Raw genomic sequence first — 23050 nt, 5'->3', positions numbered from 1 at the left:
GGTGACTGGTGTTAGGACTGGGACTGTCCACTGTTATTTCCTTTTCTGGTCATGTTTGTTTTGGGCCTCTAGAGGTCACCACTGTGTTCTGTGTTTTGTTTTTGTCTTATTGCCTGTTTCCTGCCCCGCCCTGTCCTTAATTAGTTTGTGTATTTATACCCCTGAGTTCAGTCCTCTTGTCACGGAGTTTTTGTGCTGTTATGTTTAGCTCCAGTAACCTCTGTTCCGATTTCCTCACCCGTGTCTTTGTGGGTTTTGTACTTTGCTTTCTTTTGGACTTTGTGTTTACCATTTTGGATCCTCTGAGCGTTTGTATTTTTGCCTCTTCTTTTCTGGTTTTTTGGCTCTTTGTTTCTTTGAACTTTTGTTTTTTTTCCTGGTTATCTTCTGAGCGTTTGGATTATAATTTTGTTTTTGCCTTGGATTGTAAATAGTGTAAATATTGTAAATAAACCTTTTGATACTTTTTCTACTTCCGCCTCACGCCTCTGCATTTGAGTCATCCCCCTGGTGGCCTAGTGGGGGTTTGCTGGATTATCACACCAGTGAACCAGGTTTGAATCCCAGCAAAACCCTAACAGAAAGACTCCGTCATGACCGACTCAGCAGAGGCTTTTTCATCTGTCTACCCAGCCAACCTTCAGGGAATGATGGCTGCGTTAACATGCCTCGGATCCACCATGGACACTCATGGACGGACTCTTGTAAGCCAACATGAGACCCTTGCTTGCCACGAGGTACTGCTTCAGCAGATTGGGAGAACCTTGGCACAGCTGACTTCTCTGCCTCCATCTCCTCCGCCTGATTCTGCTCCTGCTCCACCATCCGCTCCTGCTCCAGTGCCTCCTGCCATGCTGCCTTCTTCACCTCGCGAACCCAGCCTTCCTGCACCACAGAGGTATGACGGCAAGCACAGTGAGTGTCAAGAGTTCCTTATCCAGTGTCAACTCACCTTTGAGCTTCAGCCTACCACCTACACTACGGATCGCCGCAAGATTGCCTTTGTGATAACCTTGTTAGCTGGTAAGGCGCGAGCCTGGGCTACTGCTATCTGGCAGAGACAGGGACCTGAGTGCTCTGATTTCCAGCTGTTTACTGAGGAGATGCTGCATGTCTTCGATCAAGCAGACATCAGTAAAGACGCAGCCAGAAAGCTCATATCCATCCGGCAAGGGGGAAGCGTTGCAGACTACTCCATCTTGTTCCGGACGCTCACAGCAGTAAGTGGATGGAACGAGACTGCCCTGGTGTCAGCCTTCCACCATGGCCTGTCTGACCCCATCAAAGATGGTCTGGCTTCTATCGGATGCCCAAGTGACCTCGAAACACTGATCTCACATTCTACTCGTCTGGACAACAGGATGAGAGAATGCCGCCAAGTCCTGAGCCTCCCTGGCCTCCCTGCCTCTACCTGGAGCCCGTCTACCTCCTCCAGTGACTGTCCAGAACCCATGCAAGTGGGTCGTACTTGCCTCTCCACATCTGAGAGGGAGCGCAGAAGGAGGGACAAGTGCTGCATCTACTGTGGCAAGCCTGGTCACTTCCGAGCATCATGTCCCGAACTCTCAGGAAAAGGACCGCCCCATCCAGCCGAGGGAGGGTTGTGACGGGGCCTACCCTCTCTCCCGGACTCCCTGGCCAAGGAATCTACATCCCGGTCTCCATCTCCTGGGGTGAGTCTGTCCACTCTTGTCAAGCTTTGTTAGACTCAGGGACGGCAGGAAACTTTATGGATATCCACTTCGCCCAAAGCATCAATGTCCCGACTGCGCCTCTTGAAGTCCCATTGTCTGTGTCTGCCCTCGATGGCCAAGCGTTAGGTGATGGAAGAGTCACCCAAGTTACTTCTCCAGTCTTTCTCCAGTCTCAAGGTCACAAAGAAATATCCCTGCACCTGATTCCTTCACCAGAGTTCCCAGTTATTCTAGGTCTTCCTTGGCTTACCCGCCACAACCCTCGTATAGACTGGGTCACTAGCCAGGTTGTGGAGTGGGGTCCTGCTTGCTATGCCTCTTGTCTGCTCTCTAGCTCTCCTGTATCTCCTGCCGAGCCTCCTGATCTCACCGAGTTATCTCAAGTTCCCACAGAGTACTGGGATCTCAAGGAAGTGTTCAATAAGAGCAGGGCCGCCGTTCTTCCTCCGCACCGCGCCTACGACTGTGCCATCGACTTGCTCCCTGGGACTACTCCTCCTTGGGGCCGTCTGTTCTCCCTCTCTCAGCCAGAACGCAAGGCCATGGAGGAGTACATCAAGGAAGCCTTGGCCTCTGGGTTCATTCGACCCTCCACCTCACCTGCTGGTGCCGGCTTCTTCTTTGTCGGCAAGAAGGATAGGGGTCTCCAGCCATGTATTGATTATAGGGGCCTGAACAAGATCACCGTGTGCAACCGCTATCCCCTTCCACTGATGTCCACAGCATTCGACCTGCTCCAAGGCGCCACCATCTTCACCAAGTTGGACTTACGGAACACATACCACCTCGTCCGTATCTGACAGGGAGACGAGTGGAAGACCGCCTTTAACACCCCGTCAGGGCACTACGAGTACCAGGTGATGCCCTTCGGACTCACCAATGCACCAGCTGTTTTTCAGGCCCTTATCAACGACGTCTTGAGGGATATGATTAATCTATATGTTTTCGTCTACCTCGACGACATCCTTATATTCTCCAAGACCTTAGAGGAACACTGCCACCATGTCCGCCAAGTCCTCCAGAGACTCTTGCAGAATAATCTGTTTGCTAAAGCCCAGAAATGTGAGTTTCATGTCCCCGAGGTCTCCTTCCTGGGATTTATCGTACGAACGGGGCAACTCCAAATGGACCCAGCCAAGACCCTGGCCATCCGGGACTGGCCTACTCCCAAGTCCGTTAAGGAGGTTCAGCGGTTCTTAGGATTCGCTAACTTCTACTGCAAGTTCATCAGGAACTTCAGTTCCGTTGCTGCACCTATGTCGGACCTCACCAAAAGGACTGGTGGCTCCTTTGTCTGGTCCCCTCAGGCGGAAGAGGCGTTTAATGACCTAAAACACTGCTTTTGCACGGCACCCATTCTGGTTCTCCCGGACACCTCCCAACCATTCATTGTGGAGGTGGACGCCTCGGATAGTGGTGTCGGCGTGGTGCTCTCTCAATGCTCGGAAGAGAAGCTGCACCCCTGCGCTTACTTCTCCCACCGCCTGAGCCCTGCGGAGTCCCGCTATGATGTGGGGGATCGGGAACTGCTAGCAGTCAAACGAGCCCTTGAGGAGTGGAGGCACTGGCTGGAGGGAGTGCAACATCCATTCCTGGTGTGGACGGACCATAAGAACCTGGAGTACCTCCAGCAAGCCAAGAGGCTGAACCCACGACAGGCTAGGTGGGCTTTGTTTTTCAGCCGTTTCAGCTTCACCCTATCATACCGCCCGGGCTCTAAGAACACCAAACCGGACACGCTCTCCAGGCTGTTCTCGCCCAACAACAGGGAGAGTGAAGTTGGGCCTATCATCTCTATATCCCGGATTGTGGCTCCTGTCCACTGGGGTATTGAGGAGACCATTTGACAAGCTCAACGCCGGGACCCTGATCCTGGGACGGGGCCACCGGGCCTCCTGTACGTCCCTCGTCAAGCCCGGGCCAAGGTTCTCCAGTGGGGTCACTCTTCCCCTCTCACCACCCACCAGGGAGCTCGGAGGACCCTGGACTTCCTGAAAAGACGCTTCTGGTGGCCCAACATGGAGAAGGAAGTGGGGTCATTCGTCCTGTCCTGTGATGTCTGCACCAGAACCAAGAACCCGCGACAGCGTCCCCAGGGTCTCCTGCATCCTCTGCCTATTCCCCGGCGTCCCTGGTCCCACGTGGCGGTCGACTTCATCACAGGTCTCCCTGAGTCTCAAGGTAACACTGTCATATTGGTCATAGTGGACAGATTCTCCAAGGCCTGCCGCTTTATTCCACTGTGCAAACTCCCCTCTGCCCTTGACACTGCTAAATTGTTGTTCACTCATGTCTTCCGAGTTTTTGGTCTCCCTCAGGACATCGTCTCTGACCGGGGGCCCCAGTTCTCCTCCCAAGTATGGCAAGGCTTCTGCAAGAGCATCGGGGCCACTGCCAGCCTCTCCTCTGGGTTCCACCCCCAGTCCAACGGCCAGACGGAGAGGCTCAACCAGGACCTGGAAACCACCCTGCGAGGCCTGGCTATGGATAACCCGACATTGTGGAGCACCTGGCTGCCATGGGCAGAGTACGCCCATAACACCCTGCAGTCATCGGCCACCAAGCTGTCGCTGTTCCAGTGCCAATTTGGGTTCCAGCCACCTCTGTTCCCGGACCAGGAGGAGGATGCTGGGGTGCCCTCGGTCAACCATTACGTGAGACGGTGTCGCAAGACCTGGAGCAAGGTCAGGAGGACACTCATCTAGACCTCCAGTACCAACCAGACTCAGGCCAACCGCCATAGGAGACCTGCCCACACTTTTCGCCCTGGGCAGCGGGTTTGGCTGTCCACCAAGGACCTTCCGCTGCGAGTGGAGAACCGCAAGCTTGCTCCTCGCTACATTGGCCCCTTCAAGGTTGTACGCAGAATTAACCCTGTCTCCTACCGGCTCCAGTTACCACGTACGCTAAGGATCAACCCCACATTCCATGTTTCCCTGTTGCAGCCCGTACTGACGTCCACGTATGCCCCTGCCCCTAGGAACCCCCCGCCCTCCGCATCTTCCAGGGTCAGACTGTGTTCACCGTGCGCCGCCTGCTGGACTCCCGCCGGGTTCGCGGGGGCCTCCAATATCTTGTGGACTGGGAGGGCTATGGCCCTAAGGAGCGCTGCTGGGTCCCAGCTCGGGACATACTCGATAAAGAACTTTGTTGGGACTTCCATTCAGCCCATCCTGATCGTCCTGGGAACGTCAGGAGACGCTCCTGGGGGGGGGGGGGGGGGGGTCCTGTTAGGACTGGGACTGTTTTGGCCTCTAGAGGCCACTGTTATTTCCTTTTCTGGTCATGTTTGTTTTGGGCCTCTAGAGGTCACCACTGTGTTCTGTGTTTTGTTTTTGTCTTATTGCCTGTTTCCTGCCCCGCCCTGTCCTTAATTAGTTTGTGTATTTATACCCCTGAGTTCAGTCCTCTTGTCACGGAGTCTTTGTGCTGTTATGTTTAGCTCCAGTAACCTCTGTTCCGATTTCCTCGCCCGTGTCTTTGTGGTTTTTGTACTTTGCTTTCTTTTGGACTTTGTGTTTACCATTTTGGATCCTCTGAGCGTTTGTATTTTTGCCTCTAATTTTCTGGTTTTTTGGCTCTTTGTTTCTTTGAACTTTTGTTTTTTTTCCTGGTTATCTTCTGAGCGTTTGGATTATACTTTTGTTTTTGCTTTGGATTGTAAATAGTGTAAATATTGTAAATAAACCTTTTGATACTTTTTCTACTTCTGCCTCACGCCTCTGCATTTGAGTCATCCCTGTGGTGGCCTAGTGGGGGTTTGCTGGATTATCACACCAGCGAACCAGGTTTGAATCCTAGTAAAACCCTAACAACTGGCAAGTCCAATTTTCGCATGAAATATTCTCCTTCACAGTCTGCACTGGATCTCTGGTGGTGAACGTGGTAGAGTCTCTCTCATCTTTCTTCTCTTACATTTATCTTCTATATTGTGGCATTGGTCAGCTTCAAACAGCTTGGCAGCAGTTGCAATTGTCTGCTGCCAGATTTTGCTATCTTGAGCAAGGTCTTCCAAGGACTTCGGATCTATGTTTGCCTTCTTCAATGTTTGTTTGAGCTGGTCTTTATAGCTTCATAAGGGGCAACCACAAGGTCTTTTCCCAGAGCTCATCTCACTAAATAAAACTTGTTGGGGTAACCTGGATTCACTCATAAGGAGTAAGTGACCTGTCCATCTGAGTCTGTTTGACTATCATTGCTTCAATGCTGGTCATTTGAGCTTTGTCTAGGACTGCAAGGTTGGTAACATAGTTACATTTAACGTTCAAAATTAATCTCAACTTCTGTTGATGGAATTGTTCAAGCTTCTTCATATCTCGGAGGTACAGGGTCCATGTTTCACAACCGTAGAGTAATGTTGAGACAACAACAGCTTGATACACCATGAGCTTAGTTTGTTACTTTAGATCTCTGTTCTGAAAAACATGCTTAGATAGTCTGCCAAAGGCTACATGAGCAGCACGGATCCTGTTCTCAACATCTTGCTCAGAACTGCACTGATTTGAGAACATGCTTCCCAGGTATGAGAAATGGTCCACTTGTTCAAGTGGTGTGTCAGATACATACACATCAAATTCTGGAATAGTCGATCTAGGTGCAGGTTGAATTAAAACCTTTGTCTTCTGGGTGTTGATGGACAGTCCAAAACGATCATATGCATATTGTAGTGTTTTGTGCAGAAGGCAATAATCAGGCCGGGCATGGCTTCAGAGCACATCTTTACTTGGGGACTTCCGGGAACAGACACTCCCACTACAAGTGCTGCTTGGCTCAGTAAAAACATCTAAAAGTGTTGGCCAACCAAAACATAACACAGCAACTTACTGCCCTTTCAGTAATGACCCTCAATGTGACAGACTCAATTGTAAATCACTTCAATCTATTACATTCCTCCCCTTTTAGATTTTTATAACTTTAACCCTTGTAAGTTTAGGAATAATTAGCAAGCACTAACCTGTGCATTTAAATCTCACAACAACAAAAATAAATATTTTTTTTCTTAGCATAATATTAACTTCCTACTATCAACATAAAATGTCTCTTGGCAGCTTACATTCACTGTGCAGATTTAAATATACTGTAATTTAGAGAGTCAGTCTTTGAGGAGGTACACTGACCCTCTCTGGGTACCAGCGTTTCTCATGTGAGCGTTTGTTTGCTGTGTGTGAAGATACTGGTGATGATGACACCTCAACAACCTGTTCAGTTGGTTTAGTGAGAACAGTAGGTGGTGTTAGCTTCACTGGTGTACTAGGCAAAACAGCTGGAAAAGCACAGTCCAAAGTTACTGGTGGCACATTCTCAACCACTGGTGAGGGCAAGCTTGGTGGAAGTGTTTCAACATTTCCTCGCCATGGCAACATGTGGTCAACATGCACTGTGCGCTGCCTCTGACCCTCTTGTATCAGGTATGTGACAGTTCCCAGTCTTTTTAGTACTTTTGCCTGAATCCATTTCTCCACTCCTCCCCTGAAATTTCGGATACGGACAGCATCTCCTTCCTGAAAGAACCAAAGAGATGAGCCACCACGGTCATGATGAAGTTTCTGTGTGGCTTGTTTCTCTTTAATCTGTCTGGCAAGCTCTGGCTTAAGTAAACTGAAACGGGTTCGGATCTGGCGTTTCAGAAATAACTCAGCCGGTGTCCGTCCAGTCACGGTATGGGGTGTACTGCGGTACATGAGCAGGAAATTTGCAAGTCTGTGACTGAGTGGCAAAAGAGCCTTTCCCTCCGCCTCCAACACATCCTTCATCAACGCTCGTTTCCGAATTTGCACTGATCTCTCTGCAGCCCCATTTGATGCAGGATGGTACACAGGTACAGCAGTGTGTTTGATACCGTTTCTCTACAGGAACTGTGTAAACTCCCTCAACACCAGCTGCGGACCATTATCTGATACCAGCTCTTCCAGCAGTCCATACGCAGAGAACAGGCTTCGCAGCACTTCAATGGTGTTGTGAGAGGTGATGGAAGACATGGGAAAAACTTCTAACCACTTTGAATGGCTATCGATGACCACCAGGAAACTCTGCTTATCCTTCTCAGCAAAATCAATGTGAATTCTCTGCCACACTCTTTCTGGCCATTTCCAGTGGTGCAGCGGTGCGACTGCTGGCATTTTCTGGACAGCTTGGCAGATAGAGCAACCTTTCACCAGCTCTTCAATGTCCCCATCACAGCCAGGCCACCACATGTAGCTGCGGGTGAGAGCTTTCATTCGGCAGATACCTGGGAGCACATGATGAAGGTCTTCCAGCAATCGTTGTCAATAACCTGGTGGTATGATGACTCATTGGCCCCAAAGAACGCAGCCTTGTTCCGCTGACAACTCCTGCCTGCGTATGAAATAAGGCCACAGTGCTTCATCCTGCACATGACTGGGCCATCCATTCATTGTGTAGCTCCACACCTTGTTCAGTATAGGGTCTTTTAAAGTGGCTCTCTCAATGTCTTTTGCACACACTGGTAGTTCCTCCAAGTGTGAGAAGTAAAAAATACCTCCCTCTTCTCCTGTGTTGTCAACTGAGGCTCTGGGTAGGCGAGACAAAGCATCAGCATTTGCATGATCAGCTAATCTCCTGTACTCAATATCATAGCTGTACACCATGAGGATGAGAACCCAGCGTTGCATCCTTAATGCTGCTAAAGTTGGAACAGCTGACTTTGGTCCCAGGATAGTTAACAGTGGTTTGTGATCTGTGATGAGTGTGAATTTCCTCCCAAACAAATACTTATGGAATTTCTTTACTCCAAAGATGATGGCGAGTGCCTCCTTTTCGATTTGGGTGTATTTTCTTTCAGCCTCAGTTAAAGTCCTCGATGCAAAAGCCATGGGCCGTTCCTCTCCATTTTCCATGACATGAGAAATTACAGCCCCTACTCCATAAGGTGACGCATCACATGCAATCCGGAGTGGCAAACGTGTGTTGTACTGCACTAATACCTTATTCTGCCTTAATAGCTGCTTTGCATCTTCAAACGCCTTAGCACACTCAGAAGTCCAAACCCACTTAGTCTCTTTTCTCAACAGGTTGTGTAGAGGGTGGAGGATGGTGGAGGAGTTTTGCAGGAAACGGCTGTAGTAATTAAGAAGACCTAAGAAGGACTTCAGCTCTGTGACATTTGTTGGCTCGGGCACTTTGTTTATGGCTGCAACCTTTTCATCAGTGGGATGCAGGCCATCCTGGTCAATGCAATGTCCCAGATACTCCACACTGCTCTGAAAAAACTGACATTTAGACAGTTTCACTCGGACACCATGTTTCTCCAGGCGTGTGAGCACTTCGTCCAGTCTTTTTAAGTGCTTCTCCTCCGATGAAGCAGTGATGAGAATATCATCCAAGAAACATGTTACATGATACAGTCCTTGCAGAATCTGGTCCATAACAGACTGAAAAATTGCAGGTGCACTGGAAACACCATAGCTAAGACGATGAAATTTGTACAGGCCCTTATGAATGTTGATCGGCAAATAGTTATCTGACTCTTCATCTAAAAGCAGCTGCTGGTAGGCATGAGAGAGGTCAAGCTTATTGAATGATGTTCCTCCTGCTAAGGTAGTGAACAAATCTTCTGTGTTTGGTAATGGGTATGTCTGCTCTTCCATACACTGATTTATACTGACCTTGTAGTCACCACAGATCCTAATTGTTTTATCTGCTTTTGGCACAGTGGCTATTGGAGAGGCCCACTCACTTTTCTCAGTCTTTGAAATCACTTTCATTTTTTCCAACCTGTCCAGCTCCTTCTCTACCATTTCCTTTAATGCGTAAGGAACTGGGCGAGCTTTACAGAGGATCGGTGTGGTGCCTGGTTTTATGCGGATTTTGGCTTTAAAACCCTCTATGCAGCCTTGGTTCTCTGAGAACACTGCCTGGTAGCACTGTAACACCTCATTGACTCTTGGGGTCCACTCTGCCTGTGTTAGCACCCGGTGTACAATGAAAATCTGTTTCCAGTTCAGCTGTAGTTCCTTTAGCCTGTTCTGACCAATCAGAGATGGTCTACTTCCTTTCACAATGACAAGAGGTAGGGTGACTTTCTGTGTCTCGTACTGTACTGGTATCATGATGTATCCTCGAACCGCAATACTTTGGTCTGAATATGATTTCAGTTTTAACCGGGGGGCTGGTTTTAAAGGGGAGCGCAGGTGGCCAAGTGGTTAGAGCGCTTGACCACTAAGCGAACGGTCCCTGGTTCGAGCCTCGGCTCGACGGGGATCTGGGGCTCGCTCCCTGTCCACCCAGCAGTGAATGGGGACCTGGTGGAAACACTGGGGAAGTTAAAGGCGGCGAGGAAAGGAACTGGCCACCCTACCTCACTATGCCGATGGCCCAGGACAAGTGCGCTCTCTAACAGGCACTCCCCCAATGTACGAATCGTATATGGGACTCACCTTTGCTTTGGTTTTAAAGGGAAACTGTTCAGATTTTTCTGGTAATAATCCTCAGATACCACTGACACAGCTGACCCTGTGTCCAGTAGCATTGTTGTGCTCTTATCACCCAGGGCAACATCAATTGTGTACCCCTTTTCACAGCTTGAGGTGGAGTATACTGCATACACTCCAAAAAGTTCTGTTTCTTCATCTCTTCTGGATGTACTTCCTTCAGCTTCTACTGAGTTTGAGAAGTGGCTTTTCCCTTTCTACATGCACGGGCTATGTGTCCAATTTTGGAGCGGGTATGACACTTCATTTTTAAATCTGCAGTCACGTGCTGAGTGTCTCCCCCCACATCTGTAGCATGTCTGTTTGTGTCCCAAAGTAGTTTTTTACTCCCCTTTGGTCTTTGTTTTGTGCTTTATTATTGTTCTCTCATTTAAACTGTCCTTTCCTCCCCTTGTCAGAAAAAACAGTAGCACTTGTTAGGGCATTTACCTGATGAGGTTCACTGTGTCCCGAAAACTCCATTGATTTTTTTCGACGCCAGTTCCATTGCTACTGCAACCTCACAAGCCTTCAGAAAGGTCAGATCCTTTTCAGACAGCAACCTGTGCACACAGCATCCGAGCGTATTCCACTCACAAAGCGATCTCTCAGCGCATCATCCAGGTACTGACCAAAATCACAGGTAGCTGCTAGCTGCCTCAAAGTGACCACATACTCAGACAGTTTCATCCTCTTTCTGGTTATGCTTCTAGAAACGAAATCGTTCCGCGATTACAATTGGTGCCAGCTTGTAATGCATGCTCAGTACTCTCACCAGATCAGGATACTGCATAGTGCTTGGTACTGCTGGTGACACCAGATTCTTCAGCAGCTTATAAGCATCAGCTCCAATCACCGAGAGAAACATGCACACCTTTCATCCTTTATCTCATTTGCCAACATCCACTGTTCCAAATGTTCCAGATATGACTCAAAATCCTCCTTTGCGTCATTGTATTCATCCACACAACCGATTTGCACAGCCATGGTGGATTTTTCTGATGCTAACTGCTAGTCCTACTCGTGCCTGGTTCCTCCGCGAAAAAAAAGAGGAAAAAAAACCTCCATTTCCTCGACTACAACCAGTGTACGGTGACTTTTTCAGTCCATTCATGCAGTGGTCTCATTTAAAATCCTCGTCGCCATTTGTAGTGTTTTGTGCAGGAGGCAATAATCAGGCCGGGCATGGCTTCAGAGCACGTCTTTACTTGGGGACTTCCGGGAACAGACACTCCCACTACAGGTGCCGCTTGGCTCAGTAAAAACATCTAAAAGTGTTGGCCAACCAAAACATAACACAGCAACTGCCTTTTCAGTAATGACCCTCAATGTGACAAACTCAATTGTAAATCACTTCAATCTATTACACATATTTAAAGGTATTAATGGATTCTTGTAATTCCTCTGGTGTATGGGCTGGTGAAGCACTGTCATCAGCATACTGAAGTTCTGTAATCTTATTGACTTTGGTCAGTTTTGTGAGCGGAGTCTTGAAAGGTTGAAGAGTCCTCCATCAAAGCGGTATCTAATCTCCACTCCCGGATTGTCTGGTGGGATTTCGTAAAGCATTGCAGCGAGGTACATGGAAAAAAGTGTTGGAGCAAGTACACACCCGTTTGAGTCCGTTGGTAATTGGAAACTCTTCAGAGTTGGCATTTTGATGACATACCTGCCCAATCATCCCATCATGCAGTTGTCGAATAAATGCTGCAAAGTGATCAGGGTAGCCAAAATGTTTAAGGACCAACCACATAGCAGTTCTTGGTACAGTATCAAATGCTTTTTTTCAAGATCGTAAAAAACAAATAGCAGAGGTTTTTGTTGCTCTCTACACTTTTCCTGTAACTGTCTTGCACAGAATATCATGTCGATAGTTCCTCTGGATGCCCTAATCCACACTGAGATTCAGGTAGAATATCTTCAGAGACAACAGATGGTTAAGTAACATTCTGGCAAAGATCTTGCCTGTGATGGAAAGCAGAAATATTCCTCTATAGTTTCCGCACACTTTGCAATCTCCTTTCTTGAAGATGGTAACAATGATCGCATTCTTCTGGTCTTCTGGTATTATTTACTGTTCCCATATCTTGAGAATAAGGTAGATTCTCGTTTTCGGTGGAAGGCCTCCAGATTGAATAAGTTCCAAGGGAATGTTGGAACTTCCACCTCCAGCTAAAACCAAGAAGAAAACTTTGGCCAGTTTCTTCAAGAGTAGCACACACACAATAGCAGCATCAGTGTCAGCCACATTTGATCCCATGGCAGTTTAGAGAAGCAGTAATGGCTGAATTCAATATTTACATTTACATGCCCCCTGTAGGCCATGAAGAAGATCCACTGAAATGGTGGAAGAGCCACAAAATAAACTTACCACAGCTGTGCAAACTAGCACAGAAATATCTGTGCATACAAGCAAGAAGCTCTGCATCGGAGAGAGCTTTTAGCAGATGCGGTGATGTGGTATCAGCTCATCGCTCATGTCTAAAACCAGACAAGGTGAACATGCTGGTATTTTTGGCAAAGAACCTCTGAATTGATAGCTGGATATGGAGGTACAATTTGATAAAAACATTTATGATAAATAGCTGTAGGGGACTGGGTTGGATATGAAAGTCCTTCCCACACCATTCATGGCACTTTTGGCGGCACCAATCTCTGTTTCGTAGCCCTTGGCTTCTTGCCTATATTACATAGCTAGGGTTACAGTGGGGGGCTAGTCCTCTGGTTTGACTCCCCACTCACATCTGTATTGCAGTGTGCCTTGCCAGATGGCAGTAGGCACCATTTTTATGAGGGTCTTTGGTATGACCCGACCATGAGTAGAACTCACAATCTCCCAATCAAGAAGCAGATATGCTAACCACTAGGCCATTTGCCGGTTTGATTATACAACTTAATAAATCACTTTTAATTGATATCTAGTTTCATGTTTACAGGAATCTGCATAAAGGAAAAACACTCATTTTTATGTTGCACGCTGATAAATGCCCTTGTTTGTTTGGGCATTCAAAATTTGTGTTCTTATTTACTCTTCTACTTTTTTTACAGAGGTTTTTTTTCCAAGTAAAAATAGTTTACAGAAATGCATTTATTTTGAAAAATATATTTTTGTTATTTATTTCATTTTATAAGCTATTAAGTGTTTTTGAAAACAGTACTATACAAATTTTAAAGTTTTTACAAGTTTGTACATTTGTATGTTTGAGTTAAGAAATACACATTTCAAAATTATCTGTAATCTGTGAATTTTTCTTGATAACCAAGCACTCATATTCGCGATACCATGTTTATTATATCACAATCGCAAATCACAATATTGTCTACAATAATCACAATATGACATTTTTACCAAATCGCGCAGCCCTACTTTCAACTCCTTGAGAGAGAGCTAGAAACAAGGTAGTTTCATCAAAAGTAAACAAATAAATATGACTATCATAGAAATAATAAAATAAGTAAACCATATCACCAATTATACATTTTCCATTGTTTAATAACACACTTCAACCTGTTTATCTGTTTATTAGCCCTAGATTTTGCAAATCACATTCCATACAAGTCCCTGTGTAAACTGTTACTATAGCAATTATATCATAATAAACACACATTAGAACCAACATTATGTAATTTTAATGATTTTTATTTATTTTTGTACACAAAATGAACTATTGTTCTGCACATTGATGTTCCTTCCTCTGTTATCCTGTTTGTGTAGCCTCCTCCTGCATCATCATTAGCAAACAAGCTCCTATTTCTTTGTTCTGTTTCCTGTTTCTATTTCCTTCTCTGATAACATTAGCAATACTGCTCACAATTACCAAATAAGTCCCAGCCGATTTTTAGAATCTTTAATGTCAATATATTCATTCAGTTCCTTTATGCCTGTAGTTCTACTGCACACATAACTGAGCAGCTCAGTCCCTGCTTCATCCTGAGCTTGATAACTTGGTTTAATGCCTCCATGCGCAGGACCATGTCCTCCACCAACGCCCTCTTTTGCGACCTTGCGCAGAAGGAAGGTCTTTCTCTGAGCCTCTTTGGCTGCCTGAATCACATGCTTGGCATAATTCTGAAATTTATTCTCATCCTCCAAGATGGCTTCTGCATTCCTTGCAGCAAATTCCTGCTTTTCGTTTTCAATGCGCTGCTCCTGTGCATGTTTCTCAGCCATCTGATGGACATGGGTGTCTAGTAGCATTTTGGCTGCCTCTTTCCTTTTCTGGGCCTTGACTAGCTGCTCTTGATGAAAACTGATATCTGCTGCTTTCTTTTCATTTAACATCTCCATAGCGTTCTGTTTCTCCTTTTGCTTCTTGTCCTCCAGCTCATTTTGCACCACTATTCTGTGATCAGCAATACTCTTCAACATGGCTGCCTTCTTCTCATCCTTTTCATGCTGTTGTTTATCCTGCTTGGCCTGAAATTCTGCAGCTTCTGAAGCTGCCTTGGCGATCAGTTTATCTTCGGTGATGGTGTGCTCGTGGTAATATGCTGCCAGTTTCTCACCAAGGGCGTCCTTGTAACTCTGAACCCTTCTGAAATTCTCCACCTGTTTTTCTTTCCAGAGCTTCACCCTTTTGTCTTTATCTTTCACAAAACGCTTTCGTCTCTCTTCTTCGTAGTTCTCTTTCTCAACTTCACCCGCTTTGATGATTTTCTTCATAGTAAGGTGTTCTTGATGAGTCTTCATTATGTTTCTCTCCTCCTCTTGCTTCTTCTGCTTGCGTGTGATTTCTTGCTCAATACAGAGCTTTTGTATTTGCTCAAGTTCCTTTACCTCTATTTCCTTCTGTTCTATTCTATCCTTTTCTGTTGCCTCCTGGTACTCCTTCATCTGTTGTTTCAAACTCTCAGAATTCTCCAGACACAGTTGCTTCTTCTCCAAACCTTTCAACATCTCCTGCTGTAAAGCCTGTACCTCATTGTGTCTGATTATGTCCAGGATCTGGTTATCAATATCTTTCATGGCATTTTCTATTCTTTTCTTCATCTCAATCTGGGCCTCCCTCTCCTTCAGGACCTCAGTCATGAGCACAGCACTATGAAATTTTCTCACTCTGTCCATCTCGCAGAAGTGCGCATTTTTTGCCTGCTCGATTGCTTCCTTTCTTTTTTGCTCTTGAAACTTTGCTTCCTCTATGTCAATCTGCTTCTTCTTCTCCTCTTCAACTTCCTTTCTAATTTTCTTCTCCTCCAGCTTCTTTTTGTGTTGTGCAACAATGGTGTTTGTCCAGGTTTTAACAGCTTCTTTGGAACGGTGGTACAGGTCCTCGCGCTCTCTCGCAGATGCAATGAGATGCTCTTGCGCTTTATTCACACGATTCACATTATCCAGGATTCGCCTCCATTCCAAGTCGGACAACATGAGCACTTCCTGCAGGTCTACAGGTGGATCCGGTTTAATGTGCAGCTCTGCTGAGGGGGTAACATTCTGACTTGTCCCTTTTCTCTGGCCGTGCTGCACAACTGGCTCAGTTGGCACTGATACTTTTAAGCTGTCATTTTTACCTGAATGTGTTGAAAACATCTGGTGATTCGCGCTATCCAGGATTTGTTTCTGTTCCGATGTGGGCAACACAGTCACTGTGCAATGGTCTGCAGGTGGATCCAGTTTAATGTTCACCTCTGCTGGGATAACATTCCTATTTGCCCCTTTTCTCCGGCCATGCTGGACAACAGTTTTAGACGGTGCTAGCATTTTTAAACTGTCGTTTTTACCTGAACACGCCCAACACTTCTGGTGCTTCACTCTATCCTGGATTCGCTTCTGTTCCGCTTCCAGTTTGGGCACCTCGATTACTTTGCACCGGTCTGCAAGAGGATTCGATGTCCAGTACACCTCTGCAAAGATGACGCCCCTGTTTGTTCTTCCTTTCCTCCGGCCATGCTGTGGAACAGACTTGTACTGTGCTGACATTTTAAAACTGTTCCTTCCGCTCAGTCACCTTGAAAACGTGTTGTTCTTCACTGTATCCGTAAAATATATGTAGCCACTTTTATACAAGCGTCACCTCTGTTCCAAAACGTCAGAGGACCTTGTGCTGTCATAAAGCGGGTCGGTGACGTCATACAGGCGGCCGTAGTGGGCGTGAGGGGGCGGGGCGAGAGAGAGAACGGTCAAGATAGCAGCATGACCAGTCGGAATACAAAGAAGCTCTCAACACTAAACTTTAATTAGATGCGTTTTTAGTTATTAACAGTTCACTTTGTGTATATACCTGAAAAACGCTCTTTAATTAACTCAGGCCTTGAATTGAATTTGAAAACCTGAAACATGCCTGAGGTTGGTCAAAAAAAATAAAAAGTAGAGTGATCCAGGCATGGAAGTAAGCAATCACGCTAGCTTGCTGAAGATGATGCAGGAGGAGGATACACAAACTGGATTACATCAACGTGCAGAAAAATAGTTCATTTAATTTGTCTACAAAAATTAATAAAAATCATTCAAATGATATAACGTTGGCTCTGACGTGTGTTTATTATGACTGATGTTTATTATCTGATGTGTATATATTCTGTTGCTATAGTAACAGTTTACACAGGGACTTGTATGGAATGTGATCTACAATCTAGGGCTGATAAACAGGTTGAAGTGTGTTATTAAACAATGGAAAATGTATAATCAGTGATATGGTTTACTTATTTTATTATTTCTATGATAGTCATATTTATTTGTTTACTTTTGATGAAAGAGCTGCTAGCTCTCAGTGAGCTGAAAGTAGGGCTGCAGGATTTGGTAAAAAAAAAAGGGTCATATTGTGATTATCGTAGACAATATTGTGATTTATGATATAATAAACAGATGGTATCACGAATATGAATGCTTGGTTATCAAGAAAAATTGACAGATAATTTTGAAATGTGTATTTCTTAACCCAAACATACAAATGTACAGACTTGTAAAAACTTTAAAATTTGTATAGTACTGTTTTCAGAAACACTCAATAGCTTATAAAATGAAATAAATAACAAAAATATCTTTTTCAAAATGAATGCATTTCTGTAAACTATTTGTACTTAAAAATAACTGTTGATATGGTTTACTTATTTTATTATTTCTATAATAGTCATATTATTTATTTCTTTACCTTTGATGAAACTCTCGCTTTCTCTCTCAATGAGCTGTAAGTGTCTGTGTTTATGGGGAAAAAAGTGAGGTGTGATTGATTTGATTGATTTGATTTAGTAAATTCAATGTAAATACATACAAACAATTGTAAATACATTAAAAATACATGGATGACACAAGAAAGTGAAGACACTTCTTTCCATTGTGGTCCATAAAAGTGTGTGTGTGTGTGTGTGTGTGTGTGTGTGTGTGTGTGTGTGTGTGTGTGTGTGTGTGTGTGTTACTCTTTTTTTTTTTACCACTGTGTTTGCAGTAAAACAAAGTGCAGGATCAAGTTCACGCTGAGTTGGTTGGTTCTGAGTACCTTCAATAATTATAATGAATGATTTAATGTACGGGGGGGGGGGGGGGGGGGGAACTATCCAGGGAAGGTGTGGAGGTAAGAGAGATAAGAGTGTAGGTAACCTTTGGAGAAAAATATAATATAACATAACATAGGGCGGCACGGTGGTGTAATGGTTAGCGCTGTCTCCTCACAGCAAGAAGGTCCGGGTTCGAGCCCCGTGGCTGGCAAGGGCCTTTCTGTGCAGAGTTTGCATGTTCTCCCCGTGTCCGCGTGGGTTTCCTCCGGGTGCTCCGGTTTCCCCCACTGTCCAAAGACATGCAGGTTAGGTTAACTGGTGACTCTAAATTGACTGTAGGTGTGAGTGTGAGTGGTTGTCTGTGTCTATGTGTCAGCCCTGTGATGACCTGGCGACTTGTCCAGGGTGTACCCTGCCTTTCGCCCGTAGTCAGCTGGGATAGGCTCCAGCTTGCCTGCGACCCTGCAGAACAGGATAAAGCGGCTAGAGATAATGAGATGAGAGATGAGATAATATAATATAACATCTCATCATCTCTAGCCGCTTTATCCTGTTCTACAGGGTCGCAGGCAGGCTGGAGCCTATCCCAGCTGACTACAGGCGAAAGGTGGGGTACACCCTGGACAAGTCGTCAGGCCATCACAGGGCTGACACATAGACACAGACAACCATTCACACTCACACCTACAGTCAATTTAGAGTCACCAGTTAACCTAACCTGCATGTCTTTGGACTGTGGGGGAAACCGGAGCACCCGGAGGAAACCCACGCGGACACGGGGAGAACATGCAAACTCCACACAGAAGGGCCCTCGCCAGCCACCGGGCTCAAACCCGGACCTTCTTGCTGTGAGACAACAGCGCTAACCACTACACCACCGTGCCGCCCCATAATATAATATAATATTTTCTTTTGTTCAAGTGAGGAAAGAAAATTGGACATAAAATATTTGATAGTCAGTACTCAAATGGACTTTTGTTTTAAAAGTGTGTGTGTGTGTGTGTGTGTGTGTGTGTGTGTGTGTGTACATATATATAATATAGTACAATTTGTACATCTTTCTCACAAGCGGTAAACAAAACAATGAAAAAAAGAAAAATGTTGTACTATGACTGAATATACGTAACATTCAACACAGACTTTGAGCAAATAATTTATTCAGTGCTCAGATGAATTCCCTCGTGTTTTATTGTGATAGTGCCTTCCTTATGCCTTATGAATGTGAAAATGATGACGAGTTCACTGTTTGTGTTTCATTTCTTTCAGAGATTCTGAGCTCAATTTGAGTCATGAGCAGCAGAAAACGTCAGACAGAGAATCATCGTGAGGTGCAGTATATTTTCTTCAAATTTCTACTGCAAAGACCTTAATCATCATGCAAAACATTATTATTATTATTATTATTATTATCGAAAGTGTTATCTAATAAACTCAAAATAGTCCTTCCTGTTTAAAAATGGTGAGTGTTGCATGTTCAAGGGCAGCAGATGTGTTCTTTTCAATATGTAATAATAAAACTAGAAATGAAATATACAACCAGAAACTTATGCTGTGTGGTTTTTTTTAGTTGTCAATTGTAAAATGTGAAAATATCAGCCCTGTAGGTATGACATACATTGAGAAAATTAAGTTTCTGTTTATTTTAGCATCCCTTTACTCCTGTTTCTGTGTAACATGTTACACTGGTACTTCACCCTGTTTCATTAAAGTATGAAACATTTCTCATTTTCCTGCAATCAACTACAAATAATGTTTGGTACTATTTGAAAGATTAGCTATTATCAGAGTTAAATGATACAGAAAGTCAAAATGTTCATTTAAATATTTTGTGATCTATTTAGGGGGCGGCACGGTAGTGGTTAGCACTGTCGCCTCACAGCAAGAAGGTCCTGGGTTCGAGCCCAGTGGCCGATGAGGGCCTTTCTGGGTGGAGTTTGCATGTTCTCCCTGTGTCCGTGTGGGTTTCCTCCAGGTACTCTGGTTTCCCCCACAGTCCAAAGGCAAGCAGGTAAGGCTAATTGGTGGCTCTAAATTGACCGTAGGTGTGAATAGTTGTTTGTCTCTGTGTGTCAGCCCTGTGATGACCTGGCGACTTGTCCAGGGTGTACCCTGCCTCTCACTCATAGTCAGCTGGGATAGGCTCCACCTTGCCTGCAACCCTGTAGGACTAAGATAAGTGGCTACAGAGGATGGATGGATCTATTTAGGCCAGGGATGCCAGGGTGAAATTGGTAAGGGGGCCAGATTTTTTTCAAGTGGGACCTTGGGGGCCGAATTACACTTTTGGCCTGAAAAGACCAGACACTAACTCAACAAAAGGACATTATTTTATATGATTTTTGAAGGCCTATATGCCCAAAAGGAATTGTAAAGCTATAGCCTCAAAATGAGGCGCACAATAACATGGCAGACAAAAGCAATTTACCCTCTGAAAACGTGACAGTCTAAGCATGCAAGTAGCCTACATTTATAAAAAAAATGCTACAGAAATGGACTAAGACACAAATAACACAAGTGTAAACTGTAAATGACTTAGATCAGATTTATTGATCTTGCACATCAAAAACATGTCAATGCATAGGCCTAATTAGGCCAATTAAAACGATTGGCAAGTAGGCCTAAACGAGTCAAAAGAAAGAAGAAGTGCCAGGGTAAATAATTCCACCAATAGGTCAAGTGACTAAATATCCAGTAGCATTAGTTTAAAAGAGCCAAATATGACTGAACATACCAATAAAAACAAACTACAGATGGCACATTAACTTTGCTGGTCAAGTCCCACATATATTTCCACACACCCATCCTGTTTATTCCCCCTCAAGCACACAGCACAAGGTTACATGGGGGAGAAATACCAGCTACATTTTACATGTGGAAGCCAGAAGTCTTTAACTTTTTACCAGCTTGTCGACATTGGGGGACAGACTCTGGGCAGTTGCTATTTTCATGACATCGTTGAGATGTCCATGGGTCAGATGACTACGCAGTTTCGATTTATTAATATTCATTACTGAAAATGCCTGTTCACATAAATATGTTGTCCCGAACATACAGAGTATTTTACCGGCAAAGGCCGTGATAATTGGGTACTCTGATGGCAATGACTGATAGAAAGATTGGATTCCAACAGATGCGTATTTATCCTTCAACGGCGCGCAACACTGCAGGTCTATGAGTTCTATTTGCATCGCCTCTGGGACCTCAGAAGCGTCTGCCGTGAATGGAGAGCGAAAAAGCGCAAAGTCCTTTTCCAGTTCAGAGAAAACCGTGAAACGATTGGCAAACTCATGCATGAGTTCTGAAAGCAAACTTGCATACTTGTCCATACTCTGATCATTGAGAGGCAGAGATTTTAGAGAGGGGAAGTGGGCTGCATTGCGCTTGCAGAGCTGCGTCTTCCATAATGAAAGTTTACTTTGAAATGCACGGACACTGTCGTAATACTCGGTGACGAGTTTGTTGCGACCTTGCATTGTAACGTTCAAGAAATTTAAGTGTTCCGTTATGTCCACTAAAAAGGCAAGGTCTCTAGTCCAGTCGGGGTCATCCAATTCCTCCACGGGCTTCCCTTTCGCCTCCATAAACTCTGCTATTTCAGTGCGTAATTTGAAAAACTGTTTGAGAACTGTGCCTCTGCTCAACCAACGCACATCGGTATAATAGGGAAGGCCCTGATGAATGTCATTTTCCAAAAGAAAAACATCAAACTGCCGATGGTTAAGTCCTCTTGCTCTGATAAAATTCACAGTGGCAAGAACAACGCTCATAACAGGCTCCATTTTCAGACTTTTGCAGCACAAAGCCTCTTGGTGTAATATGCAGTGAAAGTTCCAAAATACCCGTTCTGGATTAGCCTCACGTACCTTTTCTCTCAACTTCGTAACCACTCCGGTCTTCCTACCTACCATGGAAGGTGCACCGTCCGTAGCCACACTGACAGCTCGACTCCAGTCCACCTCCAGATTGTCAAGGGCCCCGACAAGGCTAACATACAAGTCGTTAGCTGTAGTGTCTGTCATAGGCACAAGGGAAACAAACTCCTCAGTGATGTTTAAAGAAGCATCCACTCCGCGAATAAATATCGCTAACTGGGCCACATCAGTGCGCTCATCGAGAGCAATGGAGAACGCGATGAAGGACTTAATCTTCTCTTTAAGTTGGCTGTTCAAGTCGCTGGAGAGTTCTTCCACTCTCTCGGTCACCGTAGTTCGGGATAAGCTGATGTTCGCAAAAGCTTGTCGCTTTTCTGGACACACTAGGTCGGCTGCCTTGAGCATGCACGTCTTGACGAATGCACCCTCCGAAAATGGCTTGGACACTTTTTTGCGATCTCCCACGCGATGATGTAGCTCGCCCTCACTGCCCCTAACATGAAATAAAATGTACAACAAAGATATTGAGACACCCCTCTTTGAAAACAGCCGCATTTAACATTAAAGGAGAACTGAAGATGATGTATGATACTGAAACGAACCTTCATGTGTCTCTCGAGACTTTGAGAAAGCTGCTTGCTGTTTTTGAAGGTTTGAGGCAAGCTCATTTAGCTTTTCAGTCCTGCGTTGCCCGGTGAATTGGCTGTATTTGTCGGCGTGGGTCTCGTAATGTCTTTTGACATTGTATTCCTTCGGTACAGCCACTTGTTGCGAACAAATCAGACAAACAGGTTTTCCCCCTACTTCCCAGAAAAAGTATTTCTCTCTCCATTTTTCCTGAAAGATGCGACCCTCAGAATCAACTTTTCTCTTTTTAGACAACATCTTGTGAACGAGCAGCAACTAGCCCACTCTACATTAAATCCGGGTCATTGCACCTGCGCGTGCTGCAGCAAGCAGAGAGCAGCTAAAAACGAACCGATGGATTACACGAAAATGGAATCAAATTGAAACATTAGATTTAAAATCATTACGAAAAAAACCCCAAAACATTCGATTTTTATTAATTTATTATTTAAAAAAAAAGTCTCATGAACCACCGGGCCGGATGTGATGACCAATCGGGCCGTATCCGGCCCGCGGGCCGTTACCATGGCACCCCAGATTTAGGCAAACATGAGTGGTGCATAGTTGCCCAGTATGGTGTCATGACTGTGCTACTCATCTTCAGCATAAAAAGCACATACTGTCCTTAACAGTAACCAAATAAACTGTATGTCAGTACAACAAGCAAGCTTGCCTAACATAGGCGGTTTTAAACGGGGGCCAGAGGGGGCCAGTGCCCCTGTAAAATTGCTCCTGGCCCCTGTTGTGGCCCCTGTGCTGAACAGATAATAAGATTTATTAATTTCGACGTGCGCTGGCTCGAAGATCGGAACTGACATGACGGAGTGTTCTACACGCACACTGTTACCTGCAGCAGAAAGACCAGCAGCAGCGCGAATTGTAAACTTCGGACGTGAGTGATAACAGCTGTCACGTCCGAAGTTTTTTGATTGAAAAGCTATCAGATACAGTAGCGTTGACACGTTTCACTGAGCCATATAAAGAAGTATTTTTTGAG

The 23050-nt window shown here is 45.1% G+C and overlaps 1 protein-coding gene across 1 annotated transcript; it reads right to left on the bottom strand.

Annotated features, from left to right (window-relative positions):
- Nucleotides 1-13937: 13937 nt before the first annotated feature.
- On the bottom strand, nt 13938-21831 carry LOC132894762 (cilia- and flagella- associated protein 210-like). The gene is made up of 2 exons (XM_060934880.1): nt 20715-21831; nt 13938-15934 (listed from the first exon to the last, which is right to left on the bottom strand). Exons 1-2 carry the CDS (start codon nt 21829-21831, stop codon nt 13938-13940), a joined length of 3114 nt encoding a protein of 1037 aa, XP_060790863.1.
- Nucleotides 21832-23050: the final 1219 nt, after the last annotated feature.

This window comes from Neoarius graeffei, chromosome 12 (assembly GCF_027579695.1).
Source record: "Neoarius graeffei isolate fNeoGra1 chromosome 12, fNeoGra1.pri, whole genome shotgun sequence".
In the NCBI taxonomy this organism is placed as follows: domain Eukaryota; kingdom Metazoa; phylum Chordata; class Actinopteri; order Siluriformes; family Ariidae; genus Neoarius; species Neoarius graeffei.
This window is presented reverse-complemented; position numbering and strand designations above follow the sequence as displayed.

Bases quoted from the DNA above. Each gene is read 5' to 3' on its own strand.
- LOC132894762 (XM_060934880.1), bottom strand. From the start codon at position 21,831: ATGCTCAAGGCAGCCGACCTAGTGTGTCCAGAAAAGCGACAAGCTTTT. The intron at 15,935-20,714 runs GTTGCGCGCCGT...ATCCTCTTGCAG, and splicing joins AGAACTCATAGACCTGCAGT to ACCGGTGCAAAGTAATCGAG.